This window comes from Clupea harengus, chromosome 21 (assembly GCF_900700415.2).
Source record: "Clupea harengus chromosome 21, Ch_v2.0.2, whole genome shotgun sequence".
NCBI lineage: Eukaryota > Metazoa > Chordata > Actinopteri > Clupeiformes > Clupeidae > Clupea > Clupea harengus.
Window position 1 is genome coordinate 9,752,888 of NC_045172.1, and position 19,179 is coordinate 9,772,066.

The window sequence follows — 19,179 nt, forward strand, 5'->3', positions numbered from 1 at the left end:
ATGATCACCAGGTAGGTGCTTACAGAAGCTTGCTATTAAGACTCTTGTTATTAGATTTCAACCAATACGTGCATGTGTTTCTGCATGCTATTTAAAGCAGCCATACTTTATTAAACAGAAAACATTGCACCAAACCTTTTGTGTGCATAAACATTTAAAATGATGCCACGCCTCTGAACATTTTCATTCTCCCTCTTCCAATTAAATATGTTGATATTGAGAAGGTAGTGCCATCTACTGGAAAAGAGTTGAAATGGCATCAATGGATTTAATTTTGATTACTTGGAAAATAAACTAATTTGGTGTTCAGAAGTCATAACAACAGCTTAGAACATAACCTACTGCTATATATACTGATTTGATCATTTGATGACGCACTTCGTCTTTCTAGTTTCATTGTCTTAATGGAGAAAAAAATGTTTTTTGTTCTTCACAGAAAGTCCAGAAAGAGTGCTCCCACAGTCCTCCTGGTCAGCATCTGTGTGTGTATGACCATCTTTTACTTCCTCTTCCTGTTTGGAATGAATAACCCCAACGCCAGTTTAGACCGGGACATCAGAGCGTCAGAGGAAAACACCATCCCGTCCTCTGACCTCCACCAGGAGCCTGACAAAGGGCCCTGCACTGCACTCACTGCCCTGATGCAGTACTTCCTGTTAGCCACCTTCACCTGGAACACACTCTACGCTGGGCACATATTCGTACTCATCAGAAAAACCCTCTCAGGTCCACCTAGAGGATTCCTGGCGGTGTCCATAGCTATAGGCTGGGGTTAGTAACAGCGCCAGATCTGTCCATAAATCCATACAATTGAAATAACACAGAGACAGTACAGAGATGCTGAGGAGACATTTCCCACAACAAAGGTTATGTGCTTGGGTATATGGAGGGAGGACTTCAAAGATGAACTTATGTTGTTAAAGCAGCGGACCTACTACATAAAACAGAGAACATTTGCCAAGCCATTTATGTGAATTAAATAACTTCTTACTCACTGGACCTGGGAGTTTCTTGTAGCACGTCCAGGTCTATCTGTATAATATGATATAGAATGCCACAGGTGTCATCTTCTTCTCTCCTTCACAGGATTCCCTGCTGTTGTGATTGCAATCACACTGGGAGTGTCTTACAGAGTGGATGATCCTTTGGGCTATCGACGAGAAGAGTTGTGAGTAGTAACAGCCAATGCAGTCATAAATGAAGATGTTAAAAGAAATAATCAAAACTGATTGAAGTTAATCAAGGATGTTATTTTGATGAACTGAGCTTGTCAGCCATAATGTTATGATGTACAGATGTCACTAATGTTTCAGCTGTTGGCTTGCGGCTCTGAACCAAGATGGGGAGTTTGACTTCGGAAAGCCACTTTTTTGGGGCTTTTTGCTTCCAGTAGCTATTATGCTGCTTTTGAATGCTGCAGTGTTAATATACTTTGGAATTTCTACATGCAAGAAGGATCCCATGTTAAGCAGGTAACTTGTTTACATTTAGTACAAATCGTCAGGTGTGTTTATGGAATAATAACTACATTCTTTCAGGTTCTCACTCTGTCAGTTTTTATGATGTGTCAACGATAAACTAATTTACACACCAGGTTAGCTGTTCATGGGATAAACAAAAAACTTTGTACAGATGTACCACATGATTCATTTATTTACCAAGACTGATGATTTCCAGCCTTGATGCATATTCCCACCACAACCACTGTTTTCACAACACATATACGTTGAAAGAGAGTTTATAGAAGTGTCTGGCTGGCTGATGCACATGCAAACAAAGACACACACACACACGCAGGGGCGGCGCCAGGGGTGGGCTAGGGGGTGCTATAGCTCCCCCTGGATTAGCCATAGCACCCCCATAGCACCCCCAAGAAAATAATGGTTTATTTATTATTGTTACTTAATTCAATTCTGCGTTATTAATTAAATGTATTGTGTGATAATAATATTTCAATCACAAAAGAAAATAATAACGTAGCACGACAGAGACACGTTGCATGCGTGAACGTTGACGTTTCCCGACGATTGAAGGAGAAAGATAGCTAGTGCACTGTCAAAGTCAAAGTGAAGCGGTAGTATCAACAAATTCACAATAATGGATCGGTTTTTGATACCCAAAATGCCACGAGTAGAAGAATCATGTGACGTTGAAGAAGAAGAAGAAATTAAAGGGGTATCTGAATCTGATTTAGAAGAAGATGAACGTCGTGGTCAAAGAGATCAACTCTACACCTCTTTACTGAGGATGCTAGCCATGCTACACCTGGTCTGCTGGCTTGCCCGGATTTAGCTTTTCCAGCATAGTTTGGTTTGCATTTTTGCCTGTTCTTTAAGAGTTGTATTGTACAATGATACAATGATCTAGATCTGATTATTGTGGTTTTGAGTGCCTACTGTTTTGTTTCATTCACTTTTAAAAGGGGCCTGCATCTTTATACCGTTTAAGATTTAAGGTGGAATGGTCTGGTTAGATGCGTATCATTAATGAATGCGGTCTCTTTTGGGGATTTTTCTGGATCCGCCTTTAAAAAATCAGAAATTCTAGCCTAGGACGAGCAGTCTGTCTGTGCTAGCCAGGTATACATAAGCTTCTATGTTTTTATTGATTGTGACCTAAAATAATATATACTTTTTGAAAGCATTTCTGACTCTTTGACTGTTTTAGTTCATTCTATCTGCTATTCTAATTTGCCCTCTTTAGTTTAGAATGTATTGAACTATTTATGTTTAGTTTAATTTGTCAGACATGGTAGTGGTGACCTGGTGGTCATCTGGCGCCAACTTTAACCCCCACTGAAGTAAGTGAAGTATTTGGGATTGCGGAATCTATAACATGCTGCATGCATTTTGTCAGTGACCGTCGCAGAGGAACACGGCTATGTGCGCGTCCGTCGGAAGCAGCCTAATGATAATAATAATACGATCGATTTGTATGGCGCTTTTCATGGACCACAAAGACGCTTTAGAGAGCAAACATGTAAACAGATATGACGATATGGTGGTGAGGTGTTGTAGTAGAGAACCACGTGACACATATGCTATCACCCTAATTTCATAGCACCCTCGGTAAAACGCCGAGCACCCCCATAGCACCTGCAGAAAAAAATCTCTGGCGCCGCCACTGCACACACGTCACATGGATCCTGACACAATGAGATGTACATTACCATATGCCTTGTGTGGCCTAATTCCAGTTAGAGTGAAGCATAATCTGCCAGTGCAGCACTTCACTTCAGTAGGTTCTCTTATTTGTTCTCTGCAGCACAAGCGGCACCTCACTGAAGAAGTTGTTCATGAGCAGCTTCTCTCTGGGGGCTCTCCTTGGCCTTACTTGGGTTCTGGGCTACCTGGTAATCTCTACCAGTGACCCCACACTGAGCAACATCTTCAGCATATTATTCTGTGTGTGTAACACCACCCAGGTCAGTTAAGATACGTAGATGTATACACAAATAAACTGTAACCAATTTCTTTATAGCCCAGATACTTGATCGAAACTATGATGTATTTTCTGACAGTTTTTAAAGGCAATATGTGGGTAACTGTAATCTGTCTTGCTCTATCACACTCTTTATCTGTCTATCTGTCGGTCTGTCTGTCCATACGCTGTGCCTACGCAGGGCTTACAGATCTTCATTTTGTTTACGGTGAGGACAGCCTACTTCAGGAAGATGTTCCTGTCCATCACACATTCAGTATCCGCTCCTGAGATTGGTCTCCACAGACAGAAGTACGTCCTGCAGGACCTCAAGAAAGGCTCACATAAGTTGTCAAAAAGTGCAGACGCAGAACTGTCTGCCGGAACTTTCTCACTGACCATTTCATACATTTAGCACATTTACTGTGAAGAGATTTATAGACTTTGTGCGCTACCACCAGACTAAGGCTGACCAGATGGCATCTCACTCATCAATAAACTCCTCATGATGCATACTGCCTCCATAATCATAAGCATTCCCACTCCCAGCAAGTCAGACATGACTGACAGAGACACCACACGTCTGACGCAAATAATAGCAAATGACTGATCACCCCCGGGGTTTCAATTACGCTGAGGTCTGGGATAGCTCTTAGTTCTGTAGTATTTTTTTAGGGGGGGGGGGGGGTAATTCTGATCTCGTATTTATCAATTTCTAAAACTGATGTGATGGGGAAGTGCCATCTCATTGGATGGATTTTTCAGCCACACTGCAGGGGGCGCTGTTTCTGCTCACCTGCTACTCTGGTGGTTGACATGAATCGTCTGCCGCAAAACCAAGTTTTAGACGCTATAATATTAATAACAGAGAGAGGCAGTAAAAAACAAACAAAAGAAAATAGAATTATGACCATGTTTGGCACCCAATTAGCTAGTAACAGTGTGCACACCTGAACTCTATTTTATTTATTTTATTTTAATGCCGCCCGGACTTTTCAGCCAGATCCTTTCTTCTGCAGGCTTTTCAGGCAGTCATGTCAACAGATGGTTTCCTTTAGGTTCAGCACTAATAGTGATAGTAATCTTTCTATGCATTTAGGTGGGTTTTCTTACTGTTAGTGGTTATGGTGAGTGCCATTTTTGGTCGATAGATGTGGCGGACCGTGACGTTTATGGCCTATTGCTGTGTATTCGTGCTACCTGTGTGTCCTTACTGTGTGTAACTGCTGTGCATAGTCGTTGCCTGTGTAATTGTTGTGAAGTTATACAGTAGGCCCCCCTGCGAAGTGCAGAGTAATTTGAACACTGATAATCCCCTTAATCCTCTCTTCACACTGCTACCGTGTAGTCGCTGATACAGCAATTTTAAGATGGAAAAGTTTTGTCCGTTCTGCCAGTACCGCACTCAACAAACTAACTCTCTAGCACTAATGTTAAGACCCCAAATCACTTGTACTAATGTACACGGGTATGGGGTAGGGAATTAATATACTGTATGTTCATATGTTTGTGACGTGCATGTCTTATGTGTCAGACTATGTTTTGGTCTATCTCTTATAAGCAGATAGCGACTACTTTGGGAAAGTTCTAAGAATGCAGAAGAAATGGGTAATGCTTTTGAGTTTTGTATCTTTGTGTCCATATCCATCACCATGAACATTAAGACAGAACAGAACAGAAAGCTTTAAGTATCAGAATGTATAATGAAGCCTATTTTATCTCTTGATAATAGCACTGATGACATGTCATGTCAAATGCTGCCTTATTTTTTGTAAATGTGTTTATAATGCTTTAGATAGTGGTACCGAAAATGTTGCTGTATTAAAGGTTCCCAAGAGCACAGTGGGGATTTGTGATCCTTTGATGAGGGGGAACATGAATTTAAATGATTTTAGCATAAGACTACAACATAACAACATTTTAAAAAGTCAAGGGGTCTGAATACTTTCTGACTGTACTATATTGTGATGGAATGGGCTACTTACACAACAAAGCATCAGATGCCTCATAGTTTCTTTTCTTTCTTGTCAGACAACTATTTGCCATGGATTTTAGAAAATACAATAAAAATGTCAGAACCCAAGAATCACATTTATTTTTCCATCCTTCAGGGGATTATCTGCAGAGTCTCATTAAACCCACCAAACCTACTTGAGTATAATGAGTTCAGTGATGAAATTATGCGATGAATGAGCTATGAACACTTTGTCCAAGTCGTGCAAGTCAGCTCCACCACAATAAAGGTGTATTTACAATTCATGCCATTGTTGAATATGGACCAAACCATGAAACAATCTGTCTGCTGGCTAAGTTTGACACCATTTTGAGACTTTGACTGCCTACATGCAACTGTAACTATAATACGGGGGGGGGGGACTCCAGTGTTAAATACGTGTTTATGATTAGTCTTACTGGTTGCCAGAAGGAGGATAAGTCAATGAGGTTTTTTTTCTCTTGTAAATGATTGGCAGAGCATTACAGCCCGTGTTTAAATGTATTTATTCAGTTTAAAGTATGAAATTGTCTCTGTTATTTCAGACAAGTTAGTTTATACGTTAAGAGGTCCATAACAAATGTACCTTTGTCCCTCTAGCATACAATTGTAAAATCGAAAGAGATCAACGGGCGAGAACTGTGTTCTGAGTCATTTCTCTGCCAAGTTAAATTCTGCCTGTTCATGGGACACGTGCATTTGGCCTCTCGTCTTCTGATTGCGAAATCTCAAAGAAGTCGCTCTTTTTCTCCGCAACAGAGAAAGGGAAGTTGTCTTTCACTGCTGTTTGTATTTGCTCCCATGCTGCTGGGTGTATTCATTGCAACTATATGACAACTATGTTATGGAAGCTGCACAGTGTCCAATATGACCTTTAGTTCTACTCTTAGCCAGTTATCTCCACAACTTGCTCAGTTGATAAGACAATTAAGTAGCATGACTTCACTTTGTAGTCCTACCACATCAGTCTCCCGGAGTTCTCTTTCTTGACTGTGTAATTTTCCAGATGTTTTTTGCTAGCTACAGATGACAAGGACAATTTTGACTTCAAGAAATTGGGAGTGGTGCTGGGACTGTCCTGGATGTTAGGATACCTGGTCCTTGCCTCCTCTTACATCTTCCTCAACTCTACTTTCTGTCTGCTGGTCTCCACCTAGGTGAGGAAAAACATACTGTGGCGAGCCAACATGGCGGAACGCTACGTGGAGACAGAGACCTGTGCCCCAGACTCTGCAAAATCCACTTTAATATCTTTACAACACACTCAGAACAGGGGTAACAGGAGGCAGGCATACTTCACATTGACACACACACTAATGGTGGACAGATGACACCAAACTAACACAAACTTTCTGTTTGTCTATCTGTCTGTCTGTCTTTCTATCTTTCTCTCTGTCCCCCATTCTGTCTGTCTGTCTTTCTCTCTGTCTGTCTGTCTGACTTATTGCTTTAAAAACAGAATAACACTTTCACTACAGACATAGACCCAGAATTAGTGAATCAAGTGTGTTAACCTCACTGTATCTGTTTTATTTAGTTTGTTTCTGTTTTAACAAATATTTAGTAAGGTTGACAAGCTAGTTTATGTTGATGCCTTTCCTAGTATAGTCAGTTCCTTTACCTGTTAATGTAAGAACTATACTTAACACTTAAGTTCACTGTAAGAACACCTTTGATGGTTGAACTCACTCTCTCTTGGAACAATACGAGTTTTATCTTTCCATTCTAAAATCATGAGAATTTTGTTTCACTTTCTTTCGCACTCCCAGTTCAAGCCTCTTAACCGTTAGCATAACCTTAACCTTTAGCCAAGCCTCTTTTAGAATTGACACAGTACAGCAAATGGACAAGTACACGTGAGACAATAAATTGGACAGTTGTAAAATTTAAAATACAGATGTATAAAGACACAGACCATGGACACAGAACAGAAAAGGTTTTTGGTCAGTAATTGCCAGACATTTATCTGAGTGCATATAAAATGCAAATGTTCTGTTACGATATTGTTCAGCCTCTGCCTCTACAGTAACCTCTGCAATTACTCTTGAACTCTTGAATTACTCTTGGACAGTGTTCTGCCTGTTGTGCTTCAGGGTGTTTCAAAGTTCATTAAGTTTGTGTTCTTACACTACAACAATTTTTCTAAATGTATAAAACATTTTATAACAGAAAACCGAGGAGTTTTAGTTCAAGGAACTTTATCCTGTTATTATTTAGGAAGGCATCAATTTAAGCACTAAAACCTTTGACATAACTGATTGTCTAACAATGAATGTTAACCCATGGGCTTGCTATTGGGCTACTTGTTGATACTAACTACTAAAAAGGCTGACACATCTCTCAGGCACATACATCCATTTGCGTGTCTGCCTATTCAGTTCACACACTAAGAGGGAAACTTCATTTTTTAAATGTTTTTAGATCTTTAATGAGACATTTAACCTGGGGTTACCATTACCTCATGCATGTAACTGTGGTCTGATCGTGGTCTGTGTTGAAAAGGCCTGTCTCCACTGGGACATTACTGTGTGCACTGTCACTGTCAGCAGAGTCTTTGCCGGTGCCGCAGGTGCGCTGTATGGTGGCTTGATGAGCTCTACTATAAGAAGGCCATGATGGAGGGTGCAGGGGGGGCTCACTCTCCTCTACGCGTCGTTTTGTTATCTTTTGTTTGGACACATGTACACCCCTAGACACCCGCTTGCACTACACTTTCATTTCTTGAAATTATACTGACTTTTTCTATTATTCTTTAATAAATATTCTTTATTGATTATAACCTTGCGTGTGGAACTCCCTATGTTCATGTGCCTGAGCCAGCACTCTCTGAAGCTTGAGCTAACTCATATCTTTATTTATGCTCTTGCAGGAGCCAGAAGACTTCTGCCTAGGTGGTGCTATCAGCCATACTATGGTGATGGGCCTCTTTAGCAGGTTACATCTGCACAGAGACTATGTCTATGCTTAATGTATAACTGGTTTTAGCAGGTTGATTGAAAAATTATGCTGCGCCCTCTAAGACTATGGATTCAGATGGCTTACAACCTGATAATCCCCGATCGGTGAAGAAAGCTCTCTGAAGATCTCTGCTGATACCAAAGACTCTGCCTGATTTATTATTTTATTAGAGACATTTCAGCAACAGCACACACACACACACACACACACACACAGACACACACACACACACACACACACACACACACACACACACACACACACACACACACACACACACACACACACACACACACACACACACACACACACACACACACACACACACACACACATACACAATCCTGCACTGCATTGTGCATGTTGAACCACTTCTCATTGATGCTGTATCTGATGGTTCAATCTAACACAGATTAAGTGCAGACAGATATTAAATTGTACCTTGCACAGTCGTCAGGGTAAACTAGGAAATTGCTGCCTTCTGCTTAGGTGCAAATGGACCTGTACTAAGAGGGGCAATGCAGTCCAATGTGACACTGGGTGTCAACAGATTTGAAGTGAGTGAAATTCACTGATTTTTTTTACTGACTTGGATGACAAGTTTATTTATAGGTATACATCTGGATCTTTATGATCGTACCTTTGCACCTGCTGAGCCAGACATAAATAGCAGGGCCATTCTGCTGTCAAATCAAAAGGAAGAACCTGAAAGGGCAAGAAGAGTGTTCTGCATTTTCTCACCGTAAAGGTAAATCCTGTGTGACCTTTCTCAGTACTTTTTAGTTCATGGTAACAATTAGGATGTATTTGATAACATTTATCTTACGTAAGTAGATATGTTACTTGGCATTTTTAAAACAGTAACAGGACTGGCTGAAATGTTGACACCCATCTGTTATACATATACGTAGCTGTGTAACAGATGGGTGTCAACATACGTATATATATACTGTATATATATGTGTGTGTGTGTGTGTGTGTGTGTGTGTGTGTGTGTGTGTGTGTGTGTGTGTGTGTGTGTGTGTGTCTATGTGTGTGCTAGCTTTCATTTGCTTGCTTTTTTTGTCTCTTGTTTTAGATGTTCAAGCCTGGATTCATTCTTTTTATTGTGATTGGAGAGGTTATTCTCCCATCGATTTGGTGTTATCGTGATGGAACTCGCTTGCTTACCCACTGTAAGACTGCGCAGGTAGACCATGGTGGCACAGCGCAGCCAACAGCACCACCATTTACTATTCAGCCATCTTCATATACTGCAAGAGCAGGAGAGAATGTTACCGGTGAGATTGGGAAAAAAAACACATATTGCTATTTAATTGCTACTGCCAAAAACTGTGCATCGTTAGGACTGATGTGTGTTCAGCGTCACTGTGCTTGATAATGTTGGAACAACACATTGCCGTAGATTTTGCTCCAGCAAAACACATATGAATGTATCATGTTTTTGTTTGTTTCTAGTATCGTTCATAAGTGAGATACCAATTAAAGGATTCATGCTTGATGCTCGGTTGACTGAGGAGGGTGGACCTGTGGGATTTTTTCATAGTAGTTATTCTTCAGACGGCTTGGTACAATTCATTTCTCTAAACTGCAATGAACACAAGGTGAGGGTTTTTTTTCATACGAAAAATCAAATCATGTCTTAAAGGTGACCTACAGTATGTAGTTTCACCACCTCTCATGATGATCTAAATCTGAAAGAAAATGTTTAATCATATTTCTGGTTTGTTTGTTTGAGCTATTTTGTTTGTATATTGTTCGTTTGTTTGTATGATTGTGACACTATGGACAGAATGTGCAGAATTGTGAAGAAATAATGGTATTGTGTGTGTGTGTATTTGACATATGTTATATCTTTGTCATAACAGTGGTCAACTATTGTACAGATGGACACAGTTCTTTCAACATTCAAAACATTTACGAATGATTGGAAGGCCCCCTTTGCAGGAACGTTCCACTTCAGGTAGTGACCTAATTGCAGTGTGTTCCTGTAATTAAGCAACTGAATAAAGGGAATAAGAATATATTCCTGACAATTCCATGTTGGGACTCTCCTCTTGCTTTTCATAGTACATACTGTAAAACATTGAATATGTTGGAACAATCTTTAGATGATGGAATAGTACTAAGTCCATGAAAGTTACATAGCTGTTTTCCTTCGAAATTGTCTAACATACATTTTCATGCCAGTTCAGACTATGCTGCACTATGTTTTCAGTCTGTTTTTGACTGATTTTTCCAAGCATATTTGAACAGATTCTGATGAAAAATTGTGTCTTTCTTTGATAAATATGATATGTAGAGGTGCATTCTAATTAAAAAACATTTTTTTCAGAGCTTCAGTTGTTGAAAACTTTTTGGTTTACTGGAACAGAGTTCCAATCCCGCCTGGTAAGTGACAGCAGTGCAACCTGCCGACTGAAACGTTTTATTTCCATTACCAGAGAGCAAAGCAAAGCCCTGAAGTGAAAAGTCTCATATACATAAAGCATAAACATGTTCTCCTCAATAGTATCATCAACACTTCTTTCTGCAAGTAATTCAGTCATTCAGTGTGAGATATATTCATACTTTGTTATATTTATGACATTAAAATGTAACTTAATGAGGAATAATGGACGACATTGCTTTCAGGTGGCTGATATAATGCACACTGAAATGGTAATATGATGGTGATGTAAAGTGAGGTAGTTGTTAGACATCAAAGTGCATTATTTTCTGCTGCCAAAACACCATGTGGTCCATTATTGTGCTAACACCATGGTTACTATACTACATACATGTGCTCATTTGCATACATCATTTTTTAAATGTAACATATTACCCTATTTTCAACTGCCTGAACACCATTCTCCATTATTCTATGATATTTACATTACTGGACCCTTCTTTCATTGTTATTACACTACATAACACACTGAGTAGCAATCGATACTTTTGACTAGGATGTACTAGTGTATATCTAGCATGTCGCCAACAACATTTTATTAGATTACTCATACTCTACATTCAAACGCTTGGAAAACAATGTATACGGGCTGAAAACGCGAGCAGTATTTCAGCTAAATAAAAATGTGTCTTTTTTTCTTAATCTTTGGTTATGTTAGCGTTCATCTCCAATGTCACAATAAATGAAAATATTTTTTAAATAGTCAAATTTGTGTAAATAAGATTGAGCTAACTAGAAAAAATACCAATTCTTCTGGGGCTTTAAAGCACTGAAAGTATTTAAGAAATACAAATATACTGCAGACATATACTACATGCATTTTATAGCACAGTTTTAATACACTGAAGAGCACCTTTTTTCAACCTGGGCAATATTTATTTTATTTGTATTCTAGATTCCTCTTGCAGTCTGCATTCTAAATATCTCTCTTTTCCTATGACCTTCCATCTGTCTGTGTTTCTGTCTTGTCCACCCCCTCCCCTTCAGCTCCCCCTGATGTTACCCAGGTGAATGTGGCAACCCGCTCTGAGACTCACATAGAGCTAGAGTGGACCAAAGTCAACAACATCAAGACTTACATACTGAAATCATTCGATGGATCAGAAACCCCCATCACTGGATTAGATGGGAACAAAGTGACACACAGAGTGTCATCTCTCTCTGCTGGAATTGAATACTCATTCATTCTCTTCACGGTGTTTGAGGAAGTGAGAAGCACAGGATATATCTTCTCAGCAGTTACAGGTATGTCTCTTTTTTTATTGCGAAATTTCAAAGAGTTTTTCTCCGCAACACTTGAAAACCTGTGTCAGCTAGCTCTTAATAAATGACACTAATGTATATCTAGCATGTCGCGAACAACATTTTATTAGATTACTCATACTCTACATTCAAACGCTTGGAAAACAATGTATATGGGCTGAAAAAGCAAACAGTATTTCAGCTAAATAAAAATGTGTCTTTTTTTCTTATTCTTTGGTTATGTTAGCGTTCATCTTCGATGTCACAATAAATTAAACTATTTTTAAAATAGTCATATTTTTGTAAATAAAATTGAGCTCACTAGAAAAAATACCAATTCTTCTGGAATGGGGCTTTAAAGCACTAAAAGTATTTAAGAAATACAAATATACTGCATACATATACTCCGTGCATTTTATAGCATAGTTTTAATACACTGAAGAGCACCTTTTTTCAACCTGGGCAATATTTATTGTATTTGTATTCTAGATTCCTCTTTCAGTCTGCATTCTAAATGTATATCTCTCTTTTCCTATGACCTTCCACCTGTCTGTGTTTCTGTCTTGTCCACCCCCTCCCCTTCAGCTCCCCCTGATGTTACCGAGGTGAATGTGGCAACCCGCTCTGAGACTCACATAGAGCTAGAGTGGACCAAAGTCAACAACATCAAGACTTACATACTGAAATCATTCGATGGATCAGAAACCCCCATCACTGGATTAGATGGGAACAAAGTGACACACAGAGTGTCATCTCTCTCTGCTGGAACTGAATACTCATTCACTCTCTTCACGGTGTTTGAGGAAGTGAGAAGCACAGGATATATCTTCTCAGCAGTTACAGGTATGTCTCTTTTTTTGATTGCGAAATTTCAAAGAGTTTTTCTCCGCAACACTTGAAAACCTGTGTCAGCTAGCTCATAATAAATGGCACTGTCTAATGTATATCTAGCATGTCGCCAACAACATTTTATTAGATTACTCATACTCTACATTCAAACGCTTGGAAAACAATGTATATGGGCTGAAAAAGCAAACAGTATTTCAGCTAAATAAAAATGTGTCTTTTTTTCTTAATCTTTGGTTATGTTAGCGTTCATCTCCAATGTCACAATAAATGAAAATATTTTTTAAATAGTCAAATTTGTGTAAATAAGATTGAGCTAACTAGAAAGAATACCAATTCTTCTGGGGTTTAAAGCACTGAAAGTATTTAAGAAATACAAATATACTGCAGACATATACTACATGCATTTTATAGCACAGTTTTAATACACTGAAGAGCACCTTTTTTCAACCTGGGCAATATTTATTTTATTTGTATTCTAGATTCCTCTTGCAGTCTGCATTCTAAATGTATATCTCTCTTTTCCTATGACCTCCCATCTGTCTGTGTTTCTGTCTTGTCCACCCCCTCCCCTTCAGCTCCCCCTGATGTTACCCAGGTGAATGTGGCAACCCGCTCTGAGACTCACATAGAGCTAGAGTGGACCAAAGTCAACAACATCAAGACTTACATACTGAAATCATTCGATGGATCAGAAACCCCCATCACTGGATTAGATGGGAACAAAGTGACACACAGAGTGTCATCTCTCTCTGCTGGAACTGAATACTCATTCACTCTCTTCACGGTGTTTGAGGAAGTGAGAAGCACAGGATATATCTTCTCAGCAGTTACAGGTATGTCTCTTTTTTTATTGCGAAATTTCAAAGAGTTTTTCTCCGCAACACTTGAAAACCTGTGTCAGCTAGCTCATAATAAATGACACTGTCTAATGTATATCTAGCATGTCGCCAACAACATTTTATTAGATTACTCATACTCTACATTCAAACGCTTGGAAAACAATGTATATGGGCTGAAAAAGCAAAAAGTATTTCAGCTAAATAAAAATGTGTCTTTTTTTCTTATTCTTTGGTTATGTTAGCGTTCATCTCCGATGTCACAATAAATTAAACTATTTTTAAAATAGTCATATTTGTGTAAATAAAATTGAGCTCACTAGAAAAAATACCAATTCTTCGGGAATTGGGCTTTAAAGCACTAAAAGTATTTAAGAAATACAAATATACTGCAGACATATACTACATGCATTTTATAGCATAGTTTTAATACACTGAAGAGCACCTTTTTCAACCTGGGCAATATTTATTTTATTTGTATTCTAGATTCCTCTTGCAGTCTGCATTCTAAATGTATATCTCTCTTTTCCTATGACCTCCCATCTGTCTGTGTTTCTGTCTTGTCCACCCCCTCCCCTTCAGTTCCCCCTGCTGTTACCGAGGTGAATGTGACAACCCACTCTGGGACTCACATAGAGCTAGAGTGGACCAAAGTCAACAACATCAAGACTTACATACTGAGATATAGCAATGGAACAGAAACCCCCATCACTGGACCAGATGGGAACAAAGTGACACACAGAGTGTCATCTCTCTCTGCTGAAACTAAATACTCATTCACTCTCTTCACGGTGTTTGAGGAAGTGAGAAGCACAGGATATATCTTTATAGCAGTTACAGGTATGTCTCTTTTTTTTATTGCGAAATTTCAAAGAAGTTGCTTTTTTTCTCTGCAACACTTGAAAACCTGTGTCAGCTAGCTCTTAATAAATGACACTGTATAATGTATATCTAGCATGTCGCCAACAACATTTTATTAGATTACTCATACTCTACATTCAAATCCTTGGAAAACAATGTATATGGGCTGAAAACGGGAACAGTATTTCAGCTAAATAAAAATGTTTCTTTTTTTCTTATTCCTTGGTTATGTTAGCGTCCATCTCCGATGTCACAATAAATGAAACTTTTTTTAACCTATTTTTAAAATAGTAATATTTGTGTAAATGAAATTGAGCTCACTAGAAAAAATACCAATTTCTTCTCGAATGGGGCTTTGAAGCACTAAAAGTATTTAAGAAATACAAATATACTGCAGACATATATTACATGCATTTTATAGCATAGTTTTAATACACTGAAGAGCACCTTTTTTCAACCTGGGCAATATTTATTTTATTTGTATTCTAGATTCCTCTTGCAGTTTATTTTATTTGTATTCTAGATTCCTCTTGCAGTCTGCATTCTAAATGTATATCTCTCCAAAGGTCCACTGGTGTGTAATGTGTCCAATGGTGGGGAGCTGCAAGATGGAGTCTGTATCTGCCCAGATGAGTGGAGTGGTGACACTTGCTCCATCGGTCAGTCTGCTTATGGGCATGTCTCACAGGCACAACAAAGTCAATTTAAAAGCTCAATCTGCTAATCCAATACTATGTCAAATTCAGCTCAATTCAGTGTTCGATATGGTCCTCTAGCTGTCTATTCATTGTGTGCACTCAACAAGCCTCTCAGGTGTTCGCACACAGTCCTGGCTCTATAAATGGGAAACAAACATAGAAGCTCGGACCAAGCCATTAACGATTCCAGCCAACAATTTGCTTCAGGAACACAGAAGGGAGGGCTGTAATTTTATTGGCTGTTGAACTCAAATATGAACAACCTTTCACCAGAATTGCGGAATCTTTCTTTTAATCATGATAAAGAGTAAATCATTTTTTACCTCAGCCTCTGATGGTGTACCGGCCTGTGTACCGGCCTGTTGTGAAGCCAGTTATGAGTCTGTTTTGTTTTTCTTTCCTAACTGTACAGCTAACTTCTGTGAAGGGAAAACTGTGAATGGTTTCACTTTCTCAAGAACTGTGATCGGCTGGTCTGCTTACTCCACTGAGAAATGTGGATCTGAGACCAATAATGGTGAGCTAACGTGTTGCCTTTCTTTATTTTGCAGTTGGCAAAGTTTCATTTTGTCCTGTTGTGCGTCGTATTTCATATCTGAAACAATTTTTCCCCAGCTGACATTTCAGAAGCTTCTGCCAGATGTGTAAAAAATGAAACAGGAACTCCTCAGTTTGGTCAGGTGCAGAAGACAGACTGTGGATTAACTCTCAACGACCTCCTGAGTAACGTGAGTAACCTAACCTCTGCGTTGCAAATAGTAACACACGGTACTTCAATCAGTCACAGTTAAAATATTTTCAGTGAATGATAACACAAGCCAACAAATATTGTGAATGACTGGAGAAGTGCAATCATAAAAAAAGTCACTTTTTTTTTTAACAAATTCCTTACACAAAAGTACCAAGCACTTCCAAGAGTGCTATGCTATTTTTACCATCTGATCAACTGAAGAAATAATTATTATTTTATGTTCAACATCATGAGTAAAGTTAAGGACGGGCTTTATTTTAAGATTATATTATTTGATTCAAATATTTTCACCCACTTCCACCAGATTACTGGCCCTATCAATGAGGAGACGAGGAAGACTTTGGCGAGAAGCACACAGATGCTGACTTCCAGTCCAGAAAAACTGACATCCTCGAACATCACCTCTGCTGCACAGATTATCAACGCTGTCCTAAATAGCAGTACGACGATAACTGAGGTAACGATATACTACTGTACATATGGTCACAGCAATCTGCTTCCAACAGTTCACCTTGGATAGAAATATTCGAGAGGCTTAAAGTCAATGATATTTGAACATACCAAAGCTGAAATAAATTGAAACTCCTGGAGAGGTATGATTCATAATAACGACAGCAAAATTTTCAGTGAATTCAAATGATAAAATCAAATTATTTCTTGTTTTCAACTGTTGCCTCTCCATTTCAGTTGCTGTATAGATTTTCATGGATAGAAATGGTCAAGTGGCCCCCATTAATCCTTTCTATCAACCTGCGACATGTCCATTTGTTTTTCTGTGTCATTTGTGTTTCTAAGGCATGCACATGGCTGCTGTACTAATGCAATTATCTCTTCATTCTAAACAGGAAACAGCCGTACCTATGGCAACATCAATCAGTCAACTACTGACCGCCAACCCACAACTGTTCTCCATGGATGGCACCATAGATAGGTAAAGTGTTCAGACTGCTGTCACTTGTTTATAGAGAAGCGTAGGTTAGGTAGGGTTCAGTCAAAGTATTGCTCAAAGCCTCTATGCCATTACTTTGTTCTCTCAGACTTTAGGGTAAACAAAAGCCTGAAAGCCAAAATCCTGGCCTATTGGTTTGTTGCTAATTATAAATTCCAATACACTTCATGTCAAGTAAAGGTCTTGTTATTGGTGGTGGTGGTGTGTGTGTGTGTGCGTGTGTGTGTGCGTGTGTGTGCGTGTGTGTGTGTGTGTGTGTGTGTGTGTGTGTGTGTGTGTGTGTGTGTGTTTCTGTGTGTGTTCTGTGGCTGTCTAAAGCCTTACCAAGACAACAGAAGGATTTTCACAGAAGCTGAGTGCTGAGGTGTCATCAGTGGTCCAGCCTAAACTTGTGGTCCAGGCAACACATCCAATCAGCCAATCAGAAGGGGTCCGGTTCAGGGCTCTCTCTGGTTAGTGAAAAAAACATACTCATTATTTTTATTTACATTTAGTCATTTAGCAGACACTTTTATCCATTTATGAATAAACTAACCCAATGACCATTAGACTTTGCAACTTTTAGCTGCACTAGTTTAAGTTTCTTCACAACCAGGTTATTTGGTTGTTTTGCACAAACCTGTATAATCTTGTGACAGATCGGAGAGACCAAAATGCAGGAAAATAGACATTGGGTGACTGGGTAACATTTCGCTAATTTTATACATGACCTTACTTGACAAAACCATCATCCACAGGAACATCTAGCAACTTCGCATCAAACAGAATTCAGGTGGACAGCAATGCTTCAGAAATGAATGAGAGTGTAATCCCTTCTGAAGTTGATATTTTCATTAAATTACCTCATGGTATGTATGTCTCTCTCTGTTTGTATGCATGTTAATATGTTTGTATGTATGTACTGTATGTATGTATGAAGTGAAATAGCTGAACTTGAATGGTAACACAGACCCCCTTCTCTTTCACAGACTCAGAACCAAATTCAAACGTAACCGTTGGTTTTGTTCTCTATGACAATGACGTCCTCTTCCAATCTAAGTCCTTTAAGTCAAGTCTGGGCACCAGCAGGAGGGTGATCTCAGGCAGCACGACTGGTGTTAAAGCTGAATACGTGACACTAAGCTTCAAGCCATTGGTACTGCAGACCGACATACCATACATTACCTTATTCATTATTAACTATTAAATCTTAACTTCATTTAAAACAAAACAGTTCCCAATTCACTATCTCACTTTGTCTCTGATGTTTCATAATTATCAGTGAGACAGCATTTCTATTAGAAACTGACTAATTGTTTCCCTTCTTTTCAGAATGTATCTAACAAAGTCCTTCATGACTTTGTCTGTGTGTTCTGGGACTACGACCTAAATGACTGGAGCACCAAGGGCTGCTCCAAAGTGAACAACTCTGGGAGTCTCCAGTGTCGCTGTAACCACACTACTAACTTTGCTGTGCTGATGGTTAGTACTGCAGCAAGTCTATTTTAGATCACAACATAAGAAGACTAAATTATTTATTTGAGACATTTAAACAGTTTGTGATACTGTGTATGAACATTAACTATACACAATGTGTATGTTTAGTCTTTTGCAACAGAGTTTGTGTATGCCGATGCTTTAAATTGGATCAGTGTTCTTGGATGTGCATTGTCTATCATTTGCCTTTCTATAACAGTTGCATATCAGTTCATGACCAGGTAAGTGTTGATGGCTTTCCTGATATCTCTTTCTACATACCCTCATATTCCTTCCTTTCTAAGGAACTGTCACAGTGACATGAAAGGACACAACACCAGGGCAATAAATGATAAAAGACAACAAGTGAATAGATACATTTTTGATGATGAAAGCACAATCATCTTTATTGTATTGCATGTTGTAAAGATTGAAACCTTGTGCAAATTATATTGTTCATCTTGGAAGATGCTGAAGCAATAGCTATTATTTTTGAAATAGTTCGGTCATTTAAAAAGGCAGGGTTGATTAATCAATTAGTGTCCATTCCCTGTTTCTTAGTTTCTTAGGCCATGTGCAGTAATGCGTAGGACTTTCAGACTGAACACCACTATGTCCATCACAGGAAGGCCAGGAGGAGTGCTCAAACGGTCACCCTATTGAGCATCTGTGCATCAATGATCATCTACAACTTCCTCTTCCTCTTTGGACTTGAAAA

General features: G+C 39.0%; 3 protein-coding genes and 1 long non-coding RNA gene across 4 annotated transcripts; all 4 read left to right on the top strand.

Annotated features, from left to right (window-relative positions):
* On the top strand, positions 1 to 1,476 carry LOC116218264 (adhesion G-protein coupled receptor G7-like). The gene is made up of 4 exons (XM_031559185.1): positions 1 to 11; positions 437 to 771; positions 1,087 to 1,168; positions 1,314 to 1,476. The coding sequence occupies exons 1-4, from the start codon at positions 1 to 3 to the stop codon at positions 1,474 to 1,476; spliced, it is 591 nt and encodes a 196-aa protein (XP_031415045.1).
* A 9,509-nt stretch (positions 1,477 to 10,985) lies between these two features.
* LOC116218265 lies at positions 10,986 to 13,904 on the top strand. The gene is made up of 3 exons (XM_031559186.1): positions 10,986 to 11,005; positions 12,505 to 12,905; positions 13,487 to 13,904. The coding sequence occupies exons 1-3, from the start codon at positions 10,986 to 10,988 to the stop codon at positions 13,828 to 13,830; spliced, it is 765 nt and encodes a 254-aa protein (XP_031415046.1). The 3' UTR covers positions 13,831 to 13,904.
* Positions 13,905 to 15,603: 1,699 nt separating this feature from the next.
* On the top strand, positions 15,604 to 16,577 carry LOC116218266 (adhesion G-protein coupled receptor G7-like). The gene is made up of 4 exons (XM_031559187.1): positions 15,604 to 15,613; positions 15,719 to 15,823; positions 15,922 to 16,034; positions 16,362 to 16,577. Exons 1-4 carry the CDS (start codon positions 15,604 to 15,606, stop codon positions 16,575 to 16,577), a joined length of 444 nt encoding a protein of 147 aa, XP_031415047.1.
* A 228-nt stretch (positions 16,578 to 16,805) lies between these two features.
* On the top strand, positions 16,806 to 18,551 carry LOC116218099. The gene is made up of 3 exons (XR_004162662.2): positions 16,806 to 16,988; positions 17,325 to 17,458; positions 17,744 to 18,551. It is a non-coding gene; the product is annotated as an uncharacterized LOC116218099 (long non-coding RNA).
* Positions 18,552 to 19,179: the final 628 nt, after the last annotated feature.